The sequence below is a fragment of the Poecilia mexicana genome, unplaced genomic scaffold (assembly GCF_051168715.1).
Source record: "Poecilia mexicana isolate PSO_F unplaced genomic scaffold, ASM5116871v1 scaffold_2, whole genome shotgun sequence".
Classification (NCBI taxonomy): domain Eukaryota; kingdom Metazoa; phylum Chordata; class Actinopteri; order Cyprinodontiformes; family Poeciliidae; genus Poecilia; species Poecilia mexicana.
In genome coordinates, this window is record NW_028263371.1 from 50,183,408 (window position 1) to 50,210,122 (window position 26,715).

The following is a 26,715-nucleotide window of genomic DNA, read 5'->3' on the forward strand; positions in this document are numbered from 1 at the left end:
GTCTGCAGACAGGAAAAGCAGTGAAGTGTTAGGGTGCGAGCATGTGTTAACATTTAGGATAATTTGTTAATATATCCAGGATTTGATCGCGTGTGCATGTCTGAACTCTCGGATAGTTTGCTGCCTGTGAAGGCCAACGATGCATTTTTTGGGTGTATACACAAAACGTCAGATTTTTTACAACTCTGATTCTTCATTTCAGTTCACCAAATACTATAAAACTAATTGGCAAGCAATGCTGGAGTGCTGCAAGCCTTAGCTGTTGTTTTTGTATAGACCACCATGTCTTGTATTTACTCTTTGTTTATAGTAGACATATTTTCCTGGAATGTCAGAGTGTTGCCTTTCTCAGAAAACTTTACAGCTCACTCTGCCTCATGGGTAAAGCATTGTTCTAAGTTCCTGTTGTCTGTTTCTGAAGTTTCTGTTGAAGGATATTTGCATAAGTTTGCTGTGGTTCCTGACATGAACATTCAGTAGACTAAAAATAAATAAATAAATAATATAATAACCTGGTTGGATTAGGTTAATTTGTACAATCTTAAACAAATTCTTTTTGAAACACAAACTCTATTTGCATCCACATCGGCCATCAGTCACAGAGAAACCTGAGATAAAATCCACCTGTCCCAGGACAAACACATTTTTTACACATACACAATCTATTTTTCATAAATACAAAATGGAAGATGTAGCAGAAATTAGTCAGAGATTCTGCCATAAGTCTGATAATGATACCAGATTTACATTCTGCATTTGATAACAATTTCACGCTTTCTTTATTTGTCTGATCCAAAAGATATAGTTGCAAGACAAAACCTTGTATAATGAAACCAAACTGGAACATTTTGAACACATAGATGTACATTTGGCATTCAAAACAACACATTATCAAAAGAAGAACATACTCAGGGAGACAAGGTGGTGGCAGCATCATAGTGCGGGTCTTCTTTCCTCTCGAGTAAATAAAGTTTAAATTAGTTGCAGATACCAGTCAATTTTGACCCAAAGCTTTAAAGTATCAGTTAGAGAGCTGGAGATGAAGAGCAATTTTAGCCTCACCTGGAGAAAATTATATTTTATGAAAGCCCTGAACTAAATTTGGCAGAAAATCCATGGGCTCATATGAAGAACTTTCCTCAAATCTGGATAATTTGGAAAACAGTGAGTGAAGGCTGATAAGTCAGCATATGGCAAGCTGAAAAGATGTTTCAGCAATATAAATACTTAAAGGTCTGCAGAGTTACACAATCAACATTTTTTCTCAACAAGCTCAGAGGTTTTGCTGTTGACTTATACAACCTGTATTTAAAAATTAAAATATCTCCTTTGGTACCTATCACTATAATTATTGAGCTATGTGTACATTTTAGTGGTGATAATTTAGAGGCTTTATTGAAGCTGTTTTGTGTGTTTTTGTGTCTTCATTAACTCTTATAACATTTGTAACATTGCTGATTATTACAAACAGAATGAAAATACAAGCACTTTTAAAGCCTGATCCTACAGACTTTAAACACGAATATAAGCTCTTCTGCTTTCTTCGCATTTGTACCCGTTTGTTTGTGTTTATGCGGGAGGGAAGCAGAAGAAGAATGTCGCGGAAATGATGGAATGATCTCGTCTTTCTTCTCCTCCCCCTCTTCCGTTGTCTCATTTTAGCCGACCATCTGGTGTTGTCAGCTAATGTCTACACTCGCTGTAGAACAAAGACGTTACACCACCTCTACATGCGCACAGGCTCTCACTCAGTTTGCCGATCTGTGACTTACAGCATATTCATACTCAGTCCACGGTATAGCAAGTATACATCATGCTGTGCTGGCTCTCTGTGTGCAGGCTAAACACATCACAAACTCACACACTTACTCGTTTATACAGTGTGAAACCTTTTTTTCTGCAGTGATTTTCTTTGCATATGAGCAGAGATATGCCTGCTGAGTTGGCTAGTGGTTCGGAACTAATGTTCGACACAAATATCCTCTTTTCTGCCTGCAAATAATTCAAACATGTCCTTTTTTTCTCCCCTCTTATATGTTTTATATTCCTACGGGGTCAGTTCACATTAATGAACTTTCTGTGTGGTGTTGCAGGCAAAATTTAATCTGTCGTCAATCAAACAAATATAATGGCACCTAAAAATACATAAGATTAATAAAAAAATAAATAAATAAAATTAAAAAACACCCCAAAAATGAATACAAATATTCATTTATTTATTCTTTATTTACCTTATAAAGTACAGTGACGTTTATGTCTATAATGTCCCGTTTGTGACCTTAATCGCTCCATTACAGGGATTTCTTTGACTAAAGATTTATCATCTTGTCATTTCCAACGTAAAGACTTAAAATAAAATCACCAAACGTTCTATTGTCTCGAATGGATCAAAGAGCAATGGAAATTCAGGCACTTTTAAAAAAAACATATCTAGTTAGTACTGTCTGGTGTCGATCCATCCAAAACTCAATAGTATAAACCAATCCAGTGATCAAACGCTGATATTTTGTTCTTTTACAAAGCAAAAAGGATGTTTTCCGTATTTTGAATTTGAACATTACTGGTTTGATCCATTCCAGTAGGTCTGTTTCAATTTTGAAATCTCCTGACATGATCACAAAGACATAAGTATTATAATAAATATTATTTTCTACAGCTCTGTTTTGCTTTTTAATTAGTATGCAAAAATGTGTAAATTTGTTTTCTATGGGCTTTTTGTTAGTCATTTTTTGACCTCCTATTCTGCCCTTCTATTCTTCTCTCTGTCCCTTTTTTAGCAAAAGGAGAAAAAAAAAAGGCTTTTTGGTGCCAGATGTTCCTCACACTCACATCAGCATGAAATCAGTAAACAGTTAGTAACTGGTGACAGAGCATGTTCTTAACAAAGCAACTGTATTGAACGGTTTCTTTACTCTGATTAAGCCTCATCCATCACTACAAGCAAGCCTGTGCATTGGTGTGCTTCTTCCCGTCAGTCTGTTGTTTCTTTGTGCGTATGAGTGCATCACACTGATACTGTCACCAGTGTGACCTCACAGTCACTACAGTAGATCCCCCATCTGTTACACCACTCTGAGACCTGTTTATACACAGACACACACACACACACATTCACACACTTGGCAGCTTGGTGTCTCTGCAGGAGCTGCCATCATCCCAGTGGAGAGCAGTCAAGAAGGGTATCACATCTCTCTTCTGTGGTTTTCTGTCTCATCTCACGTCTTTCTGCTGTTTATCAAGGGCCTTTCAGCTCCTTCATCCTCTTATCGTCCAACATCGCTGTTGTGTGTTAAAGCGCTGACCACAGGAGAGACGCTAACGGTCACCAACGTCGGGTTTGACTGCACACCTCGGGGGATCAGCTTGGATATTTCACAATGCTGCTGTTATTCTTAGAGATAAAGACTTAGCTTTGCTTTAAGTTGTTCCTTGTGGACAGGGACAAAAACAGAAAAATATACTTCAATGATGAGCTAGTTGGATCAATTTGGATTTAAAATTAACTCCAATCAACTCCCAGTCATATTGTCTGTGATTTAGAAGACACTTCCTTCAATCTGTTGTCAGCATTGCTCAAGAAGGCATGCTTTTTATTCTCGACAACATTCAATTACATGCATCAAAGCAAGCCAGTAAAGACCTTAAAGTACAATGAGATGAACCTCTTTCCTCACCTCGCCTGACCTCACCTTGAGGAATCTTCTTAAAGGGGAATTTTAAAGTGAAGGAAAATAGTCAGCCTCTTTGAATAGTGTCTAGCTGGCTGTGGTTGCTGCTACACAACAGGTTGTGTTTGAAGACCTCATATCAACCTTTTGGGTAACAATAAATGCTTAAATATTACAATTATAATTAGCCCTTCATATGGCAGTTTTAATTCAAATTGCACACAAGCCTGTGGTTTTGAGATTGTAACAACTGCATTTGCTGCTTTTTACAGCAGAATCCATTGGTCTTTTAAGGACATTTTGTTTTTCTCACAACTCTGCCCTACTACGCTTGTTGTCCAATTACAAAGACTTTACACCATTTTGGAGTCCAACTTGTCATTCTGCACAGCCTTTAATGTGTTGTTTTGTAGAATGCAGAAACTGGTCTTGCAACATCATGACAGCATTCTCCACTAAGATCAGAAGCCTTTCATTTTTAACATGTAATTTCATTTTGTTGTCCAGCCTCTGTAGGACTGCAGATGCTTTGTTGCAACAATAAAACTATGTAACATTACTACTCCGGCCATTTCGAGAAACTATTGATGGGATTTCAATTTGTGAACTCGTCCCACGTGGTCAGTGATTGGACAGTAATTTTCAGAAATGGGAAGCTGTTATGTTCTGCTTAGTCCAAGATTGGGTCAGAGAGTTAGCAAGTCCAGGAAGGAAATTCAGACAGCCCTCTTCCCAGAGACACTTCTTCTGGGAGATGGTGTTGAAAGGTCAGAAATAATATACACTCACCACACCTTTGAACACCTTTCTAGTACTGCTTCAGACCACCTTTTGCCCTCAGATCTTCCTCAATTCAGTGTGGAATCAGAAACATTCCTCTGAGATTTTGGTCCATGTTGACATGGTCCAAGTTGGTTATTTTTGCTGTATTATGGTTCCTGGACCTTTGGACCATGAACCATAGCAATGCAGCTTTTAGCATTGTCATTTTATCAAATACCATGGCAAAACTATGTTTAAGTAGACCCCTTATGTTATCCTGACAACTCAAATTATGATCATTATTCTTCTTATTTCTCATGTCATCCAGTCTTTCTCTATGTCTCTCTCCATCTCACACTTCATTTCTCCTGTAGAGGTGATGTAGGTGAAGTAGTTGAGTGTTCTCACTCATTTCCACATAATGCGTCCTTCCATCATTCTCTCCTGCACATTTTCTGGCTCTGTTTAATAAAACTCACTCACCGACTGAGCTGTCTCTTTGATAGCGTGGCCTCCTGTAGATCTATCATTGTGGCAAACCCATTTAAATGTTAAACGACCTGCACGAGAAGGTTCATCTGTGCAAACGGCTTTTTCTGTCATTGGGTGGATTTGATAGAGTTAATGTAGCAAAGAATCAAACACCTTTTATAGCCACGAATGGAAAGAGAAATACAGAGGCTCACTGGAGTTTGTGCTTTCATCATTACACAGAAAATGTGTTCCTATCACAGCTGTATAGCTGGAATAATAGAAATGTTTTATGAAAGTGTTGTGTGAGTTAAAGGTTTGTATGTTGTGCTTGTGTAATGTTCCATGAAAAACAAAGACTTGTTTAAGGTCAATGCTAAGTCAAACCAAGTTGTTTTACTGCAGAGACTTCTGAAAAATAGACAGGTCTGAAGTATTTCCCACAAAATTATAGTTAAAAAAATATAAATATATATGTTATTAAACCTCAATTACTGCTTTCAAATAGATTTTTATCAGCCAAACATGTATTTGCATGTGAAGGGAAGCCATGTAAGCTCTTCTGAGTACCACTGCTTAAGTTGAATTTGCTCTAGCATTTGTTGTCTCTGAAGCTTAAGAGAACTTAAAATCATGACTGACGGAGGGCGGGAGTAAAACCAAATAAAAGTGTCAGAAAACAAATAAAATTGATGTAAAAAAGTTTCAGGCAGTGAAAGCGTTTTCACTGCAATTATAAACTGAACATGGCTAACATTTTCCACCAGTTTTTTTTTTTTTTTTTTTTCTCTCCAAGGTCGGGGAGCTTCCTATCGGGTCTGGACAGTCAGTTATTCTTCCAGCAGGGAAAACAGTTTTCTGCAGAGCTGAGGACTTTATGTCGGCTTAACGCTGTTAAACCTACAATCCCCACAGGCAAACAGCAGTGTTTAAACCTAACACTCATGACCCACAAAAATGCACACTCTCATACACACACTGCATTCATCCATTTTTATTGACAGCTACATAAACGGATATTGACAGTCTGTGAGACTGACAAATCTACAGCTGCAGGAATTTAGATTAAATTAAAGAAAACATAAATACATTGCTTTGTTCAGTATAACAAATATGTTGCAACTTCTGTATTCATGTTTGATATTCTCAAATTGTTTGATTATCTAAATAAAATAATATTAAATTAATTATTACTCTTTCTGTTGGTCAAACCAATTAGACCTCCCTCTGAACTGAAAGCTGTGCTAAATATCGCCATCATGTTATTAAATAAGTAAAGGATATAGACAAGAGTTCAACAAGCTGTGCAAAGTTAATACACACTGCTCAAAAAATAAAGGGAACACTCAAATAACACATCCTAGATCTGAATGAATGAAATATTCTCATTGAATACTTTGTTCTGTACAAAGTTGAATGTGCTGACAACAAAATCACACAAAAATCATCAATGGAAATCAAATTTATTAACCAATGGAGGCCTGGATTTGGAGCCACACACAAAATTAAAGTGAAATGTTCCCTTTATTTTTTTGAGCAGTATACTTTAATGCAAAAATTATCATTTTAAAATCAAGAAGATCTACCTTCAGTTGCACAATTACACACCACAGACTCAATCATGTACTATTTGTAAAGCAAAAATGAAGCCAGAATGAGTAAAAAATATATTTAAGCACACAATGCAAATTCGCTGTGTGGGAAAAATGTTCTTGTCCTACAACAGCTTATATGCTTTATTTTTAAACTCGTGTGGACAAATGGATATTTATTATATATATTTGATATTCTGTGAAACATTTATTTCCAGCTATGTGTTTGTGACCTTAGCTCCAGCATTCTTAGTTATCCAGCGGGACTGCGACCTAGAACACAATACCAGTTAGGAGGTCTCAGGGCCAAATAATATTAGGAAAATGACCATGTTAGCATGGATATCATTTCTTCCTCATTTGGATATTAGTTTTTACACAATGTGGAGGGAGGGAAAACATTCCACTGTCAAATGTCAACGAATTTACTTGAAAATTCCCAAATACAAACAAGATGCAGACCCATTCATTAAATTAGAATATTACTGAAAAGTAATATTCCACATGAGCTGAAACCATGACAGCTCTCCTGCTGAGCCATCACAGGCTTCAAACACACACTTTCATTTGGACACTCTCTTTGTTTAGATTATTTTTTCCTCTAAATGTGTCCCACACTTGGTGATTACTGCCATACAGCTGCCCTAATGATATGGTGTTTTTCACCATCTTTTTGTTTGGCTGTTTTTTTTGTTGTTGTTTTTTTTTTACCTCAACAATCCATCTACGGTTCTTTTCTTCTTTTTTTTGTCAGGTTTACAATTGCTCTCTTTTATATTCTCCTCTGCTTTTGTCCTTCAGTCTCTCTGTGTTGGCTGTATTCTTCAATTACCTCTTGTAAAATGCAGAACTTTTATTGATATTGCTGAGCTGAGAGAGGGAGAAATTGGTGCATAAAAGCAGACAGTCCAAATGGCTTTTCTCTTCTTCTTTAGACTTGTTTTTCTTCAGACCATTTTTTAGTCATAGAGAAATTTAGCTGAAAAGCACCCTGCGCTTCTTTCTCGAAAATGGAAAAGCTTTTAGTTTAGCTTTTGGAGACTATTGACATGCAATAAGATGAACTCTGTCACCCAGTTTTCAGCCATCTCCTCACATCATTAATGCATCTCACCTGATCTGCAGGATCTTTTTCTTCTTTTTTTCCCCCCCCTAGAAAGACGAGTTGTCTCGTTTGCGTGGCGTGGTTTTGGAGAACGGGAAGGAGCAGCTGATGTTTGAGGTTCCCCTCAATGACACTGGCTCGGCGGGACTTGGCATCAGCCTGAAGGGAAACAAGTCCAGGGAGACGGGAGAGGATCTGGGAATTTTCATCAAATCCATCATTCATGGAGGAGCTGCATACAAGGTGACATACTGTTAATCAAAAACACAATTTAAAGCCATTTATTATATTTCAGTTTAAGATGCCTTGCAACAGTGTTTGTGTAATTGTACACCCTTGAGATTTTCACATTCTGTCATATAACAGCATATATTTGGTATTTTGTGATCAACAAGCAAAAAGTAGCGCTAAGACGGGGAGTGAAATAAAAGATTACATGCTTTTCAAAAATCTAAGTAAAATAGAGTGCAGAGTTACTATCCTTTTTATTAAATGTTAACCAGAGTTCACATGTAGCAGTGCAAAAAACCTTAGAGAAACAGTAAAATGAAACACAAGGAACACAGCGGACGGGTTAGGGGAACAGCTGTGGAGAAATTTAAAAGCAGGGTTAGGTTATAAAACAATGTTCCAATCCTGGTGGATCCTTGACGCTGGGACACAGGGCATCTTCCTGCAGGACAATAACTCTAAACATAAAGGCAGAGCTATAATAGGAAGCAAAGCAAATTCTTTGAATTGACTTTGACTGTCTTGACTTTGACAGTCAAAGTCAAGACCCAAATTCAATTGTGAACTCATGATAACACTTCAAAGTTACTCTTTTTCTTGTGTGACTAAACTTGAGCCCTTTTGCAAGCCGATAGAGACAAAGTTGAAAGAGCTGTAGCTATTATTGCAAGTGCTTATAGAAAGTAGTGACTTGGTGAGATTGATTTTCCTTCCTCTTCATGTTTATCTATAGCTTTATGTTGCTTTCTGAAATAAAATCCTGATTCGATTCACTTAAGTTTGTGGTTGTAGTGTGACAAGGTGTGAAAACTTTCAAGGTGAGACGCTTTACCTAAATACTTAACTAACTCGGTCCGTATTACAGTGGTAAATGTGGTTCGTCTCTTACTGCCTCGCTTGCATACAGGCGCACTTTATGGCTTAAAGGATCAAAGCGTAACATCATGGAGATAAAAAGCAGAAAATAAACATTTGACTGCCAGATGGTCTCACTGGGTCACTTCAAATGTTTCTTCTTCCCTGTGGCTTTCTGCTCCTTTTCTGTTCACCTCTGACCTTTTCCTCATCAGGAAGCAGGTGATGCTTCTTAAACAGCTAAGACAAACAGGCAAGCAAATTTATACACATTAAACCACTCTGACTGCAGCTGTTAGTGCCACAGACCTTATAACTTAAATAGAAAGCATTGGGCCTAATCTTTAAGGGACGTCCCACAGTGGTGGTCACTGTGGTGGAGGCTGAGTTGTGTCATTTAGTCATGGGAGTGTGGGTGGGTGTGTGCATGAGAATACTGCGCCATGTGATCTTTCGGTGTAGATTTTTGGTGTTTTGATCTTTGAGGTTTGGATTTTCATGTTTTGTTTGCTTATTCATATGTCTGAAATAAAATGTCGTGCTTTTGCAGGACGGGCGGCTGCATATCAACGACCAGCTCATCGCCGTAAATGGAGAGTCACTGCTGGGACGCTCCAACCATGCAGCCATGGAGACACTCCGACGGTCGATGTCGCAGGAAGGAAACGTTAGAGGGATGATTCAGTTGGTGGTGCTGAGGAATTTAAAGGTACTTTGGCCCTTAGTTTAGCTAACTTCAAAGCAAAAACCTTGGTTAAATTGCTTTAGAACTTTCTTTAAAAACAATTAGCTAAAAGTGATTGAAAAACTGGTTACAAAAAAGGAGACTACATGATAGAGGATATTAGACTTCAAACATCCATTGTCTATCTCTGCTTAGTTAACTTAACAGTCATGTTTATGTTTATGGACTATGGGAGGAAGCCGGGAGACCATGGAAACTTCACGTTAAACCAGCACAAGACCACAGTGATAGCAACTGCACCACCATGAAGGCTTCTATTCGAATCCAGCAGAACTAGAATGTCAAGGCAATGTGGAAAAAAAAAGTTTTCAAGCAGGATTTAAAAGACTGTACTGTCTCTGCAGAACAGATTTCAAGGGGCAGGTTGTTCCTGAACAGACTGATGCTCTGTGGCTGATAGATGTTATCCACACGTTATGCCACTTTTTAACCAATCAAAAGTGAAGTGAAGAATTTCTAGTTTCTATAAACTTTATCTTTTTTACCTGAAAATCTTTTTTTTTTTTCATAAAACACTTGGTGACTACTGCAAGTCTATCTGTCAATTAATGCTCAGGCTCATTCAGATTGGACTGTGTGGTGTGTTCCTTGGTTTCCAGGATGCCGTTTTGTGTCTTTACAGAACAGCTGTTTTTTTTTTTTTTTTTTTTTTTTTTTTTTATACAGAGACCTAATTACAGTCAGCTGAACTGTTCAAGGTACTTCTGAAGGCGAGCTGGTTGGACACAAATGCATGTCACCCTTTCAGATTTTAGTTGTAAAACCTTTTTAACCATGTATAATTCACTTTGCACATCACAATTATGCACTTAATTGTGTTGCTCTATCACATACAGTTCCAATAAATGTTACATGTTAAATGTTATATGTGAAGTTTGTAGTTGCAATGTCAAAATATGTGCAAAGGTTCAGAGGATTTGACATGTGGTCTTCCCTATTCCTTGGTGGGCTCTAAGAAAATAAAATAGTTGTTTTTTTTCTGAAGTCAGTTTAATACGCCTTTTCTGCACAAGCCTTTCAGCCTTCCTATCTATTCTTCTGATTCTTGACTCCAGTCTCTCTGCTCTGCTTTCTGCTGCTACCAGAATCAGCAGCAAAAAGAGCATTTACACATCAGCCTTACAAATTTTGTGTCTGAGTTCTTCGTTATACGAGTGTTCTTGACTCAGATGTGTCTCTTTGTGAGTCGAAAGAAATAAAAAGCTTTTAATCTCATCCTCTTCTCAGTTGATGCCTTTTTTACAAGGCCACACAGTCTGTTTGCACAAGCCTCCTGCTCATATTCAGCCAGGTGAATAGGCCCTCGCAGGACTGGCTGGAAAAATACTAAATGCAGAGTTTGCATTGTGTCCTCTCACCAAATACGCAATTAGAAATAAAAAGAGGGACTGTAGATTTAGCTCTGTCTACTATTGATACATTTTACATGTACAGAGTTTTGCTACCTAACAGGTACCATACTAAAGTAGCAAAGGAAAAAAATGATCCCTTTCCAGCTTTTTACAGTGCTGTGAAAAAATTGACTCCTTACAGATTTCTTTGTCACGTTCAAGTGTGTTTCAGCCTAATGTTATAAACTGGTGGCCAAATATTCTAAATTCAGATATGTTCCCACACGCCCACTAGTAATAATTGGTGAAATTTTTCTTAGCAAGCTGCAACTTCAATAGGCCTGTCATGATAATAAACTTTGCTGGATGATAAATTGTCCCAGAAGTTATTGTGATAAAAGTTAATGTTGGTTCGAGACCATTTTCAAGTATTATAATGGAAATGGAATAATTATGCAAATACACTAAAGATCAATGAACTTTAGTTTCTAACAAACTTTAACAACAACAAATAAAATGTCCTTCACAAACTTGGATATTTGAGATCACTTCACCAGACTTCTGTCATCTGGTCTTCAGTTGAAAGAGAGAGAGAGAGAGAGAGAGAGAGACGAGGTAAACAAACAATCACGCAAATGGAAATTATTGAGCTCGTTTTAATTTGTCATACGATTAATTGACTTATCTCTTATTGTGACAGGCTTAGACTTGATCACACTTTTCAGTTGTCAACAAGCTTTCCTCGTATCTCTGGCTGGGTATTTGACTCCGCTTCTTATCAGGAATGCTTGTTCTAATTTATTTCAGTTTGTTTCTTGGAATGAATCTAACTTTGCACAGTCAAGGCTTTTTCAACAGCATTCTGATGGGGATTTTGGAATGAACTTTCCAGAATATTAAAAGTTATCTGGCATTATCCCTTCAAAATCAAGTTCTAATGTGTCTTTTGGGATGACTGTCTTGTAGAAACACTCTGTTGGGTTCATGCTCCAGTCATCTATTAGCCTATTTGAGATTAAGAAGATAAAAAACTTGGACGTGCTTTGTCCACTTAGTGCAATGCACCAGAATCGCAGCAAAACAGCACAATGCTGGTGGGACCATATGCATCTTTGTGGCCATATTGCTTAGTCTTTATCTCACCTGACTTTAAGATATTTCTATGGTAAACTGTGGCATGTCCATACGTAGCTGCATCACAGACGCTACGTTGTTAGCACTCTTTCCAAAGATGTGAATGTAAAACTGGCTTACTTGTGAAGAGTGATGCTGGTGTTCCCATAGTTTCCAGTTCATGGCAGCCATGAGCCTCAATCAATTTCTTTTTAGTGGCAATTTGGCGTTTTCTTCCAGACTTCGGTAAGAAAAAATGGTGACACAACTGCATAACCTGTTTGTGTGTATGTAGGTATCTTTCAGCCTGTTTGGCTGAATTGAAGAAATGTATAAGTAGATTACAGAAAATCTTTAGATGCTGTTTGTTGCATTAGAATTTCTCTCTGAGGAGCAAATTAAATAAATCACTAAACGTTTAATTTTCTTACTAGAACTATGTCGATACCTTTGAATTATATTGCATTAACTAACCTTTTATGATTAGGTCCATTATTTATTTAGATTCTAGCCTGTTTTGAAGTGTAATTCTCCTAATTACTTTCAGGCCATTCATTATTTCTTTTATGAGGTTGTTTGGACGCTAAAGGCCAAGTCAGCGTCGTTATTTAAAATAAACTTGGAACGTACAATAATTGCATAAATCTGTGAAGGAAGATAATTTGCTGCCACTTATTCAGACACATTCATGGGTTCAGGAAACACAATAATAATAATAATAATAATAATCTGATGTAATCCAGGAATGTTTCCTAAAACTTTGACTGTTTTTTTGTTTTTTTTGGGGGGTGGGGGGTTATCCAGTGTTATAATAATTTATAGACTTCTTGTGGTTGCTGTGAGAGCATTTATCTCTTGAGATAAATCTGATTGCACCGTATCACAGGTTAATGGTAGAACTGGGGAGGGGGCCAATGGGATGTCTACCAAACTAAAGAATGATGCGTCTTGGAGGGGCTGCTCAAGCGCTAGCCACTGGTGTTCAGTGCGAGGTCAAGAGTGGGATGACAAGGAGATTTATTGCACACACACACACACACACTGATACCGCTGCTATGTCGTCTTTGTTGTTTGAGATGAGAGCTCATCCAACACGGAGGGACACAAACACATTGTTTTACAAATTCAAAATGACACAGATGGATGCATATTAATGAGAATGAACATCAGTTTTTTTCTACACACACAGAAGACAAATAAATGCAAATTAAATCCCCAAAGAAATTACCAGGAAAAAAAAACACACCAAGAGTGTAATCCATTCTTTGTTTGAGCATTAGGGGGGCCCTCAGAGGGCTCTCCAAGCAGGAGAAAGGTGTCGGTGTGATGGTTAGGGCCACACAAACATTGAAAAGTGAAGCACTGCTGAAGATGCTTCCAACTCAACGGGGCGTGGGAAAAGAGTCCTCCACTGTCCTGTGTTTTAAAGTTTCCCAATCCTGCTGAGACAGGCAACTAAAAGAAGCTCTTCTCTATTCATCTAGTTAAAGATGCAACAATCAGAATTTTGCGGATTATTTTCAAACTCCAGCATTTGTAAAACTTTGCCCTGCAGATAAGGACTTTAGGTTATTCTGATTTCTTTTTAAGAACTAAAGATGTAGGAACAGTCTTTAATTTTTTTTTTTATTTAGTTTTCCTGCTTCGAACTGTCTTTAATTGTGACAGAGATGACACTACATGACTGTGTGAGAGTCATGCAGTGTAATAATGGTTTTGCATATCCAACATTACTTAAACATTTTTCTCTGGAGCTTAACCATAAGTTTGACATTTCTTAAATATAGCCACCAGCTTTGTAGTGATATGTTCAGCCTGCATAGCATTTGATCGAAGTCTTGCTCTCTCTCGCTCTCTTGCAGCCTGAATTAAGCGCAGACATACCACAGAAAATGGTTTCTTTTAAGTCACTTATTTAAGTCTCTGGCTTTATCTTGCATGTTTCTGATTCTTAAAATAGTTAGCGTGAGGGGTTTTTTTTCACCCAAGATGAATTTAACAAACAATTTAAACATTACTCATATTTTACACTTACGTCTTTGAACAATATTAAATAAGCTTAATTATTTAACATTTGTTTTAACAGGGGGGAGGGGAATTCCCCAATTTTTATTTGCAGTCCTCTGTAGTTGTCTTTGTACATTATCCCTGTCTGTGCATATAAACGCTGTTGTGGAAATGCTGAGTAATATTTGTTGTTTTTTCCTTTTAGGATCAATATGAGGTGTCACCCAATCGCTCCTTTGACAGTTCGTCTGGCGTACCAGGACTGATCAGCCCATTCAAAGGTCAGACAGGCTTCGTCAGTCAAGCCCCAGACTCTGTCCACCCCACACAGGTGTCCAACCCCATCTATTCCTCCAGTGGTGAGTGTAGCTTTTTTCATATCTGCTATTTCTCTTCCAATTAACCTACTTATAAACCAGCTTAAGGTTAGTGCATTTTTATCTAAATTGGTTACAGATAAGGGACGGAATTCATGCAATGTGACAAAAACCTTTTCATTATGTGAGAAAGACAAACTGTAAATAAACCATAAAAGAACTTTAGGAAAGGGAAGTTATTTCAGACACTTGAGAGAAATCATACAACAACCAAATATAGGCATAAAGTTATGTTGATCTTTGTTATGCCGTCCATTCTTACAAAGCATCCTTTAAAATGTGTCTGTACCTGGTTACTTCTATCTAAGTGACTGATTTGATTTTTCAACATTTAAAGACCATTTTAAAGATTCCACACAAATGGGGTGGAATAGCAGAAGAAAATATACAAGAAAGTAAGTTCCATATCGAGTAACTCTGAACAGGATGTGGATGTAGCACGTTTTTTTCTGTAACAAAGTTATTATGTTACACGCAGCACAACAAACAAACAGTTTCCCTTATTAATATTTTGCCACATTGATGCAAAACGCCACAAACATCTGCTTTTAGTTTGAGTTTCATTGCACAATCTTAGACTTGTTTACATAAAAATAATCAGTAATCATTTAAATGATTTTTCCACACAACTTCCAGCTACGAAAGCTCATAATCAACTGTAAACAAATTATAAAAATGTGCACACAATGCTTGCACAAACTGTTTGGAAGTTTTAGTTCGACTGATTCTCAAAACTGACTACTATTTGCTGCTGGTCAAAATGCTGAAAATGACTTTTTTGGTATCAGAAGCAGTTCTTTAAGTAATTTGACGGGTTTTCATTCTTCTCTCCTAAAGTCTTTTGGGCTAAAGTCAGCTGCTTAAACTGCATTTGAAGGCAGCATTAATTCCACAATGAAAACACATCAGGCGGTTTTTTGTTTAGTAATCATAGCCTCACCACAGGTTTAATTACAGTAATCTACACTGAGCATTGTTCTCTCGTAATAAAGTCATCAGCGTCTGTGGGAGAAATATAACTCTACCTAAATGATTCTACTTCTACTCTTCTACATCTAAAGCCACTGGAGAAGCCCTGTGTACATTTTAACTAATTGTCTGTTTCAGATGCATACCCATAGTATAGATACGCTCATGTATAACCTGGAAGTTGTCTTCCCATTTCTACAGAGGAAGTTATATTAACTACTCATGACAACAAATCACTAAAATTAAAACCTAGCTTTAAAGAATAAAGTGTAAGCCTGCTGGAGCATATAAGAAGTCTAGACACAGCGCAAAGTCTTGTAAAGATTTGAATCCTACAGCAAAAGTTGTGAGTTGAACAGAAATAAGTATAAGTTATTATCATGGATTGACTCTTATTAGTTTTTAAAACAATGTAGTGCTGGGCAGGAAATCACTACTCAGAGATGAGCAGTGGGGTAGGGTGGTTAGCCTACCCAGCTGATGAGGCTTACAGGTAATAAATCAAAATACCATCTGTGTAAAAGTGATAATAACTAGTTTTAGTAGATTAAATAATGCCAGCTAAAGGGAGCATATAAAAAGCTACTTATAATGGGCCCACAACAGATTCCTATGGAATCCCACTTGGTGAGCTTGTTTGCCATAATAGAAAAAAAAAAAAAAAAAGTAATCTCAGATATAAATAAGAAAACAAATGTAGTGCAGAACCAGAGATACCAATTTAAACCTTAAGTTATGGTAATTGCTTTACTGAGATTAAGTAAAATTATTATGTAACAATTCCAATTCAGAAGCCAATAAAAAGTTGTTATAACCTCCTGAGACCCAGAGAAAAAAAAGTTTTTGAATTTCAATTTTTTTTACACTACATGACTCTTTGGTGTGAAAAAACATCACTACAATTGAAAAAATTTCAAAACATGTTTTTATTTATTTTTTAGAGTATGTCCTTTGGAGAGGACATCGGGACTCTCTTGTGGCAAATATGAACACATTTCGAGGCATACATTTACCTCTGAACTCTGACAATCTTTAGTGCTGTAAATTTCAAATGGCTACACCATTCAAGCCAGTGGTTCAGATTTCCAGGGACCTCATTCAGCTTATCAAAAGCAAGCTGATTAGTGTAGTTTAATCAGGTGTGTTAGTTCTGTTTTGGTTTGTGGTAGTCCATAAAGCAGTTCTTCTTCTTTGAGATGCAGAGGTACATGTTGCATTTGATGCACTTTATGTAGGTTTTTCCAGTGCACCCTTCTGCTCTGCACCTGGAACTATTAGGATTGTCCATCATCTGTGGCAAATGGACAGCTCCATACTTTCTCACTTCCTTATCTGGCTGGGGCCTCCTTCTCTTCTGTGATGGAACGTACTCCTCATCATTCGACGCATCAGATTCAATTGGATTAGGTTGGCCTGACTGCCCCTGGGCAATCAGTTCCTCACCTAAGAGCAGTTTGAAGTCATGGTATTGGAGAGTTTTCTTCATAGGTCGTGCCAAAGCTTGGCTGTCTTCCTTATACTGTAACCAGGAGTTGGTGATAGCCAGATCGAAGAAGTGTAGGATTGTGCGTACAGTCCACTTCCTTGTGCGGTTAGCCATTCTATAAAAACTAAGCATTCTATCACACATATCAACCCCACCCATGTTGGTGTTGTACTCTGCCACCACTGCAGGTCTGGACACTTGAACATGCCTTTTGTCTTTCAGTGACCATCTGGTCCGGGTATCCTGGGGCTCTATTCCATGCACTGTTGATGCCATGAGTACAGGTTTATTGTCAACCCATTTTGTCACAGCCAGCTCAGGATGTTTCCTTGTCACCATTACAGAGGAGCCTCTTCCTTGTTTCAACAACTCTTTATCAGATGTAATGTTACAATCCTTTGGGAGTCTATTTTTCATCAATGTTCCACTTGCAGGCAGACCCATTTCTAGCAATTTATCCAGTAGTTTTATTGAGGTGAAATACCTAGACAGACAGACACAAACACAAAAAATAAAAAATAAGTGTCATTTGTTTACAGAGAATCATCATCAACAGCACCACAATTGACGTTTATACCTGTCAAAGTACAGGTGAGTTCCCCTGGGAATGGACTCAGTCAACCGAAGAACTGCATTTGCTCCTATTCCAAGTCCTGTGTCTCTGCCGACAAAGGTGTTTTTTCCTTGGTAGACTTCAAAATCCAATACAATTCCAGTTGGAGTAGCGAGAACAAACACCTTCAATCCGGTTGGATTTGGCTTGCCAGGAACGAATTGACGGACTGGACATCGACCAGTAAAGGGAATCATTTGTTCATCAATGGAAACATTTCCTGGCCTGGGTAGGTTTAGGCAACCTTGTTGCACCTTCTTCAAAAGTGGACTGACTCTCCAAAGCATATTGAGCTTCCTCTCTTCTTCAGTTACATCAAGATCATTAGTGATTTTCAAAGAACATCTGATCTTGAAAAAGCGATCCCTTGTCATCGACTCAGCAACTATTGGCACTCTTGTTTTTTTGGCCCAATACATTTTGATTTTTGGGTAACCAAGGCATGCCATGTACACTGAGACTCCAAACCAGGTCTTAATCTCCTCAGGTGTTGTATTCAGACTTGAGCCTGACACCTGAATCTGTCTCTGGTTTGTGCAAAAGGACATGTCCTCAAAAACTTTGTTGTCAATGTACTGCTCAAAGTATTTTGATGGTGGCCAGTCTACACGGTTTGGGGCAGTACAGACAACCTCTCCGGAGTCTTCCAGCACAGGCAGGAATCTTAAGAGACAGACAAATACATTAAATAATTATGTCCTCTAAAAGTGATAGTTCATCCAAAAAAATACTCTTATCTGTCTAAGCTTATCTACTCTTGTCTCAGAAGCCTACGTGTTAGTTTTGGTCCAAAGTGGGCGACGGGCCCGTGCATCCTCAACTTCACTCTCCTCTTCCTCACTTGATGCCTCATCCTCTGAACTCCCGACCTCAAAATCACCGTCAATCTGTCCCTCTTGGTCCTCCTCATCTGACAAATCTATGTCTGAGTCTCCATCAATAATCCTGTTTAGGATTTTCTCTGCCTCAGTCAGTGAGCTGATTTCTATTAAAACAGGTTAAAAAAATAAAAAGCAAATCCTGATATCCTCTATGGAGGACACACATAAACAGGTTATGTTTTATCCCAACAAATAATTAAACTGCTCTGAAAATCCACCTAACTATTCCTTAGATGTTCATTTACTAGAAGCAATCTGAATATTAAACTCACAAAGCTCATAATTAGAAAATAATATACTTACCTTTCTTCTTTCGATAAAATGTGCTCACAGGGATGGCAGCCATTGTGAAGAATCAGAAAGAAAATTCCAGAAAAGCCCCACCCCCACACATGTCATATCATTGGAAAGCCCAGGATGTCCTCTCTAAGGACCAACAGGATTTAACACAGTGGCATGTATAGTTTCAGAGTTATGAACAAAAAACCTATGTACTCCACAGAGGACAAAAATGCATTGCTGGGTCTCAGGAGGATAAATCTTCAAAAGCGATGTCTCAGTGGAGTGGGATTTTTAACAGCCAGACTAAAAAATAATAAAAAAACGAGTACCTTACGTAGTTGAAATCTGAATTTTCAACGTTTTCAAACTGATAGTTTTGAAATTGGGCAGTAATTAACAGTAAAGCTGCCGTCAAGATTGGGTTTCCTTAAAAGCAGTGTACCTTAGCGTGTTTAAAACAGAATAGACAAAACTGTGCCTTAGTGAGCTGTTAAAGATCAACAAAAGTGAAGGACTCGTGTTGGTGAGACTCCCTGACAAGATGGAGGGAGGTAATATCTCTAAGGAGCATGATAAGAGTTTCATTTTGCCAATAGATGTAGCCAAGTCATTAAGTGTAATTGTACACAAAAAGGAAATGACTCCAAGCACTGAGAACCATCAGCATAAGGGAGGGAACTCAGGCAGATTTTAGATTTTAAGTCCATTACCTTATTCACAAAATAATTTAGAAATGTGTTATTGGTGGTGACAAATAATACCCCTGGCTATTTCTCACTGCAATTTATGAGATTACCGAAATAAGGGGATCTAACCTCTTTCACTGCCGCAATATAAGAGTAAAGAAGCTCTTTGAAGAACTCACGATGGACATCCGAACCCTTGGACCTCCACCGTCTTTCTGCCTTTTTACAGGACCGTAAAAGGCTTCGAATTTGATTGTTTAACCAGAGTGAGGAAGAAATAACAGAGCCGTGACTAGTTTAGTAAGGTGCAAGCTGATAGAGAATGCCAAGGCAGTGTTCTTTAAAAGAATTAATGAGGAGCTCAACATTATCATCAAAAAGATGTAAAATTGGAAAAAGAAGCACAAACTTAAAAAAAAAGAGACCTCAACATTAAAAGAGACTATGGAGGACAACTTAATTTATGTGCAAATTATAAAGACCTGAGTTTATCTTGCCACCACATGGTGGTGGGGGGATATAGTGAGGGAAGAAAAGTTTTCTTTAAGGTCAGAAAACTTAAGCAAAGAGTAGAGTCATGGAGTTACCAAGTTTCCAAAGCAACTATTAGATACTATCTGCAAGCCAAGTGGTTGATTTTAGAGGTGTGGCAGGAAAAGAAAGCTTTTTTTGTCTAGCCGAGATTAATGTAAATGTCTGGAGTTTGCGAAGAACAACTGGAATTTCGTCAGAAACCACTTGCTTGTTAAAAGTGCCAAAATAACATGGAGTTTTGTTTTACAACAGGCACGCCAAGTGGGTCTGGTCTCATAATTTTGATTTTCAAGCAGTTTTACTTTTCTGAATTTTTTTTTTTTTTTTTTTTTTACTGAAAAAAATCAGGTTATTTTGAAACTTTTCCCACTATATTGAGTAAATCAAAAATTGTAAAGTTGTAAATTTTTTAACGACTCAATGTTCTTTCTGCCATATTCTCACACCATAGCTGCTTCTTTGCCTGTGTTATTTGTGTGTGATAATCATGTGTAACTGTATTTTTGCGTCCTCCTGTTTTTCTCATGTCTTGGTGGATATAAATTTGTTTGCCACAGTAAGTAAACAGAGCAGATTCCCACAATGTTCGACGTGTTGGCTTTTTTTTTTTTTTTGAACAGTTGTTTAGGGTTTAGTAAGCTTTGGTTGCGGTAAGTCTTTAGGATATAAATATAAATTATTGTTCCATCGCTTGTGCAGTCGTCATTGTTCTCTCTGCTCGTTTGTTTGAAAGTGTGCCTTTTTGGTCCTGTATGATATCTCTGCTTGTTTTGAGTCGTGTTAGTCTCCGCTGTGTGTGGGTGTGTGCATGTGGGTGTGTTGGTTCAGGGATTTTTTGGCCAGTATCAGACAGTGTTGGTTTTATTTGTCTGTGTGTTTACACTGAATCCGGCAAACAGCTCTGACCTTGAATACACTTCGCTGTTCAAACTCACCTCAGCTATAGTGTCATTTGGATGAACATGGTGGTGTGTGTTTGCATTTCTAAGCCTGTGTTTGTGTACAGTAGGCACATATCTTAGGCTCTCTGAGTTATTTTGCTTGCTCGGTTGTTTATCTTTGTGCATTAGTGTGTGTTTGTGCCTGCCAGTGTTTTACTCTGCTAATGAACTCTTTCATACTCTGAATTCATTTCATTTGGCACTAAGGTCCAAATTAGAATTATATTTTGTTATTTTTTCCCTTAATGTCTGCCTATTTACAAGAATAAATTGAGAATAAAGAATCACTACATATGTATTTATGCAGATGTGTAATTTATGTATTTATGCTGTAGATTTCAATAATTATTTATCTCCTTCACTGCATTTTATTGTATCTGTTACTTGGATCCTTTGCCTTAACTTTTCCCCCTTATTGTTTTTCTGATTTTATTGTTTTCCCTTAGATAGGTATAAGCTTGAATACAATCTAGTGTTGTTCTCATTTTTTATAATTTCTCTATTAAATCATGTAACTTATATTAGAATAGAAATGCATAGTAATAAAATGAAATATCGTCTCAGTGGGAAATTGAGGTAAACCAGCAACAAAACAACATGAAGATTTACATACACAAAATAACTTTATTTTTAATTTGTTTGGACTATGGAGTATAATTTCAAAACACTGGTCTTTACTTGCAAAAAAAAACAAAACATCTATGCCTTGCTAAAATGTGCTAATGACTTTGTGAGAGAATGTGTTATGGTATAACACAAACTTAGAATATATGGTTACTTTCCTTCAGACGTGTGTGGGGCTTTCATCAGTGTGAGCAAAGTCATGAACAGTCCCAAGTACAAGTCAATTTTGGACTAAAACCTTAATGTATCTGAAGATAAAGACTTTTTTTTCCCTTTAGCATTACATTAGCATACATCCAAATTCCCCTGAAAAATATATACAAAAAATGAAGATAAGATGAGTGTTTCCAACAGGTATATTTGTTTTTCAGTGGAACTGGGTGTGATTTATTTCATTGTTTGTGGAAAGTCTTTGAAATGACTGTTCATCATAAAAACCTGGCATTTTAACACGAGTGTGTACACTTATCCCTCTAAGTTCAAACCGGATTATGGATAAAAACAGACATTTGTACATGTTTCTTCAAATCTACTAAATCTGCTGGTGACCAGCACAACCTCACATTAAAATCCAAAAAAGCCACATTGTTTTTTCATGGTTTGTAAAAAAGACTAGCTGCAGACAAACACAGCTGACAGAAAGGAATAGTTGAGTGTCGAAGAAGACAATTTGTCTATCTGCTGTTGGGGAAAACTGCTATTGATCTATCATCCACAACAAATGCCTTTTCACTTCAAATAGCGGGAGTCAGTGAAAACAGATTTCTGCGCGTGTGAGGTGAAATAAAAAATGTGTTTTTGACAGTTTGGCTGATTAAGGTGCTAGCAGTGAAGAGGAGAAGGAAGGGAGTTCGGGGGGGGGAATAAAAAGCTGAAAACTGAGCGGGAGATAAAATGATTTATGGGAGATCTGAGAGGAGAGATAAATGGCAGCCAAAATATCAGATTGCAAGAAAAGGAGCTGGAGAAAAATAAAGCAGGTGATTAGTGTGGAAAGAGGGAGGGAGGGAGGAAGGGTGGAGATGAAGGCGGCGTGATATCTTCAGACATGCCTGTCTTCCCCTGCAGTTCCGAACATCTCTGCTTTCAGACGCACGTGTGCAGATGCAAGCAGATAAAGGGCATTCAGCGAAGTGATGTGCAGTAATTCTAGCTTGTGTTGTGCAGCAGCAATGCACTCTGAGAAGTGATGACTGTATGTAAATGGCACTGGAGAGGATTTCGTGTCTGTGTATCAAGTTGTCATAAGCCCAGACAAAGCCATATCAGTGTGAAACATCTGCTCCATCTTCAGCTGCCTTTTCATCATCTCTCCTTTTTTTCTTACTAAGCTTTGCTCATCTGTACATTTTTTTTTCTTTTTCGTCTCTTAACTTTTCTGAGAAATAAGTACTGGCAGATTTTGCAAACATTGCTCAAAACAGAACAAAGTGTAGGCAATTTAAAGTCTTATAGGCCACAAGCTTCAAATGTGGCTCAAAAAACTGTTTCCCCAAATGATGGAAGCAGCTGGAGGTTTACCCATAAATTACGATGAGGATAACCGATAACCTTCCAGCTCGGCTGCCTTTATATCTTCCATTAGATCCATAATGGAAGTTTTTTTTTTCAGCCTTCCTTAAAATCCATCTCATGTAAGTCTTTTTGGAACAATGGACTCAAACCAGCACCTTACAGCTGTGCTGCAAGTCTATTTTCACCCACCTTTCACTCATGTTCTATTGAGCAGCAGTAGCCCCACTTAGGAGGCTTTCAGACGCAGTATTGAGCTCCAGGTTGCCGACGTTTTGGAAGCACTCCGAGCCTACAATGCGGGAAAATAGATTTTAAGCCCAACAGTAGTGCTCTTGTTGTGTTTACGGGGTATGGAGCGTAAGTACAGCACAGGCTATTATGTTGCCAGATGGATTGATTAAAGTAGGTGTTTAGATCAGATATTTGAGAGACAAAAAAACTGAAAACAGAAGCTGTAACGGCTGGACCATCTCTCTAGTGTTCAAAAAAAAAAAATCCTGGAAAAGATGTGTAAAACATTCTAATTCATGTTTTGTTGTTGGAGAATAATTGCACATGTGAAATATTTCTTAATATCTAACATTTAATTCGATTTTTTTAAATTTAATCAGGTCAAATAATTTACTGGTACTCTCGTCTTACAATATTTCACAAAATTGGAACATAAAAAAAGCGGGACTGTCTTTTCACAGTCCCTCCAAATTGGAGGCCAGCCTTTCATTTTCTCATAGGGCAACACGAGGGATCAACATTTATGATGTTGTAAAAATGTCCGTTTGCGCATTGAGTCCAATTCAAAGTGGAGGGAAATGCACCTCGGTATGTTGGAGCCTTTACAGTCATGCTTTTAGACTGTTGGAGGAAGAAACCCAAAAATATATCTTTTTCAAACTGATTTTAAAAAATGTAAATGTACAAGTTTTTTTTACTTAAGTCTGATATGGAGCTGTAGTTCCTGTGAACATCTGGGTGTCTTCCACAAACACAACCATCAGACTTCAATTAATAAATGCTAGAGGGAAACTAAGCATGTTTTTCTTCTTTTTTGGCTTTTTAGGGTTTTTTGTGACACTAGTTGTCTTTATTCACAGTGGTGTAGACAGGAAATGACAAACAGAAAAAGGAAGAAGACATGCAGAAAAGTTCCTGAGATCAGGAAATGATTCCTGGACAGCTGATGGCCTCTTTATATAGTGGTCCAGCTTTTTGTCTCACCACCAAATTGTAATAGTTTTACTTAAAACACTCACTTTAACCTTTGACATCTTGGACGCCATCATCCATGCTATCTTTGTGTTTCCGCTGCAGTGAGACTCCAACCAACAGATTAAATATCTGATTGCCGTGTAAATTGTGTGTTCATGACAATTTGAACAGACAACCAATAAATATTATGAACTTATATTACTAATTTACACAGTTATATTGTAATAATGATAAACTGTCAATGTATTTTCAAAGTATAAAACTGTGCATCACTTTCTTTTTTTTAAATAAAAACCCATTTGCTTAACGTTTAAAACAACTTCACTCATTCATTTATTGTGAGGAAGAGATCAGGTCACATGTCTCTCAGTTTGTATGTCATTATCTCTGTTTTACTGCTCCCAATCAGATTAGGAAGCCTGTAAATGATGTTAAGACAAAATGATACTGTCTGGTTGGAACACCAGATAGTTTGACCAGATAGTTGTTGATGCTGTCGTATTATTAACAACAATGGTTTGGCTACTTTTCTATGAAATGCACAGTAAAACTGACAAGTTTTGTTGCTCATGATTGATTTGTAAAAGCAACAAAAAGGGTAAAACATTCGGGTGAATACTTTTCATAGGCTCCGTATTTTACACCTATTTGGAGTCTGTTGCTAAAAAAACATAATTTTAGTGACTGAGCAAATTACACAGCTGCAGTTAAAGTCCCTGTAGCATTTAATAAAATCCACATATTTAATTTCTATCATAAGGGAGAAAGATGTTTTTTTCCTACAACCAGCTGGCGTGTGGCACCATCTAATTTCCGTCGTGGAGACTTGGTGACCCCTGGACGCCACATTCTGCTGCAGGTTTTTGGGGGGATATTTTACCTCCCTCATTATCTGCCTTAATGTGCACAATGGCAAGATAAACATGGGTGGTTCATCCTGCTCAGTGACCAGTGGATAAGAGAAATGGGTGTTTGTGTCGCATCATATTGATACCCAGGGAACAAAATGTCATGGAATGGGTTTGTTTTCTTTCTCGCTGAATAGTCCACATTTCATAATTCATTTTATAGTTTTTTTTATGTCCTTGACTTGTCTAGTCACTTCCCTTGGGTGCATTTTTTCAAAGCAAATCACCAAAAATACACTCTCAGCTAAATGTGAAGGTATCAATATTTATCCTGGCTGTGACACAGCAGAGCATCAGCTTCATTCATTCTCTCTGTGGAAATACAATTTATTATCATAAACATCAGCGTAATCTGATTCCAAAGGTAGGAAAAATCTGTTTTGGTTGGCTTCATTGTATTAATCCAGGTTATCTTATTTTGTTTTCTGCGTTTCAGTGACCAATGGGAGTTATTTTCACATGGACGAGGAGGAAGAGGAGGGAGTGCTGTACGGGCAAGATGTGGAGATGAGCAGCTCTAATCAGCCCCCTTTCTTACAGGAGAGGTGTGTTTGAGCTTTTTACCAGAGTTCTCATACAAAAAGCTTAACTCTGTCTGATAATTAAACCCAAGCGAGGACTGTTGTCTTTACTAATCACTTTTTATCAGCTTCCTGTTCTCTGCATGGAAGAAAATGACATTTAATGTTTTGATTCAATCTGAAGACGAACATATTTTTTGATTGCTTGAATTTAAGGTCACCAGGAATATGTTAAATTATATATATATATATATATATATATATATATATATATATATATATATATCTGCTACATAGCTGTCTAACCACCTTCTCATTAATCTCTTGCAGTGAGGGCTCTAAGACATCCCCCATGGCCCAGCCTCAGTCTCCCACCCAGAACCAGTTCCAGCACATCAAAGCCTCTAAAAGCATGGACCTGGGTACGACTCAAAACCAGCATCACACTGGTGGGGTGATTTTCTTGTTTATCTGTTCTGCATGATGGCCGCATGCATCTCATCCTCGTTTGGAAAGTTTTCCTGCTCATGCATGGCTGCTGCATTGGCAGCACAAACTGCATGCAGACTGACATCAATGCAGGCTTGGATACATTCATTTTGAATCTGTTGACCACTTCTTATCTAATTTTTTTGTGCTTTTTTTTTGCGTTTGTATTACTAACATACTCACATTATTGTCAAAATCTCTACCAGAAAGTTGATAACACTGTCAGTTTTTTGATAATTGATAGGATTTGTATGTTTTCATGTCTTTCTCCGTCCCTAGTTAATTTTCAGTCAAAGCTCATATTTGGTGTAAAATTAAAAGAGAATGTCAGGGCGGGTCTTTTATTTCTGAACCAAATGTCAGAACAGCGACTTTAAACCACCGTAATGACGCTTTTGCTGACATCTCTGTCACCTGTTGCTCCCTGATTGCTGATGTTCTCGTGCAAGTGCTGAGTGACATTTCAGTTATTGTTAAAAAGTCAGCTCAGAAATGGGCATGTGCACACTTAACATCTATTCCTTTGCATACATCAGTGCGACATGACAGCGGTCGCAGCAGTGCAACAAAAGTGTTTTGTTTCAAATGTCACTTTGCTCAGTCCTCCTCCTCGACTTTGCTCAGCTGCCAGATGTGAGCACGCGTCTGCGTGCGGATTCGAACAAAAGAGAGGGAGAAATTTATGTGAACTGCACAAACATTCATTTCTACACTAATACCATGTGGATAATGCATTTTCAGGGCTTCGCTTCACCTCTTTTGTTTTACGCGTTTAGATGCAGATTTACTACGAGTCAGCTTTG

General features: G+C 37.7%; 1 protein-coding gene and 1 long non-coding RNA gene across 4 annotated transcripts in view; both read left to right on the top strand.

Annotated features, from left to right (window-relative positions):
* The window catches only part of LOC106919069 (partitioning defective 3 homolog B-like), a 218,251-nt gene that overhangs the window by 76,102 nt on the left and 115,434 nt on the right, over positions 1 to 26,715 (top strand). For 2 of the 3 annotated variants that reach the window (XM_088002255.1, XM_088002257.1), the window contains exons 12-16: positions 7,650 to 7,841; positions 9,235 to 9,393; positions 14,086 to 14,239; positions 25,339 to 25,447; positions 25,754 to 25,872. In XM_088002255.1, coding sequence (XP_087858381.1) covers positions 7,650 to 7,841; positions 9,235 to 9,393; positions 14,086 to 14,239; positions 25,339 to 25,447; positions 25,754 to 25,872 — 733 coding nt within the window. The remainder of the gene's footprint in view (positions 1 to 7,649; positions 7,842 to 9,234; positions 9,394 to 14,085; positions 14,240 to 25,338; positions 25,448 to 25,753; positions 25,873 to 26,715) is intronic. The other variant, XM_088002260.1, reaches the window with a different exon arrangement.
* LOC148160902 (uncharacterized) lies at positions 17,190 to 18,654 on the top strand. The gene is made up of 3 exons (XR_015761877.1): positions 17,190 to 17,303; positions 17,404 to 17,554; positions 18,540 to 18,654. It is a non-coding gene; the product is annotated as an uncharacterized LOC148160902 (long non-coding RNA).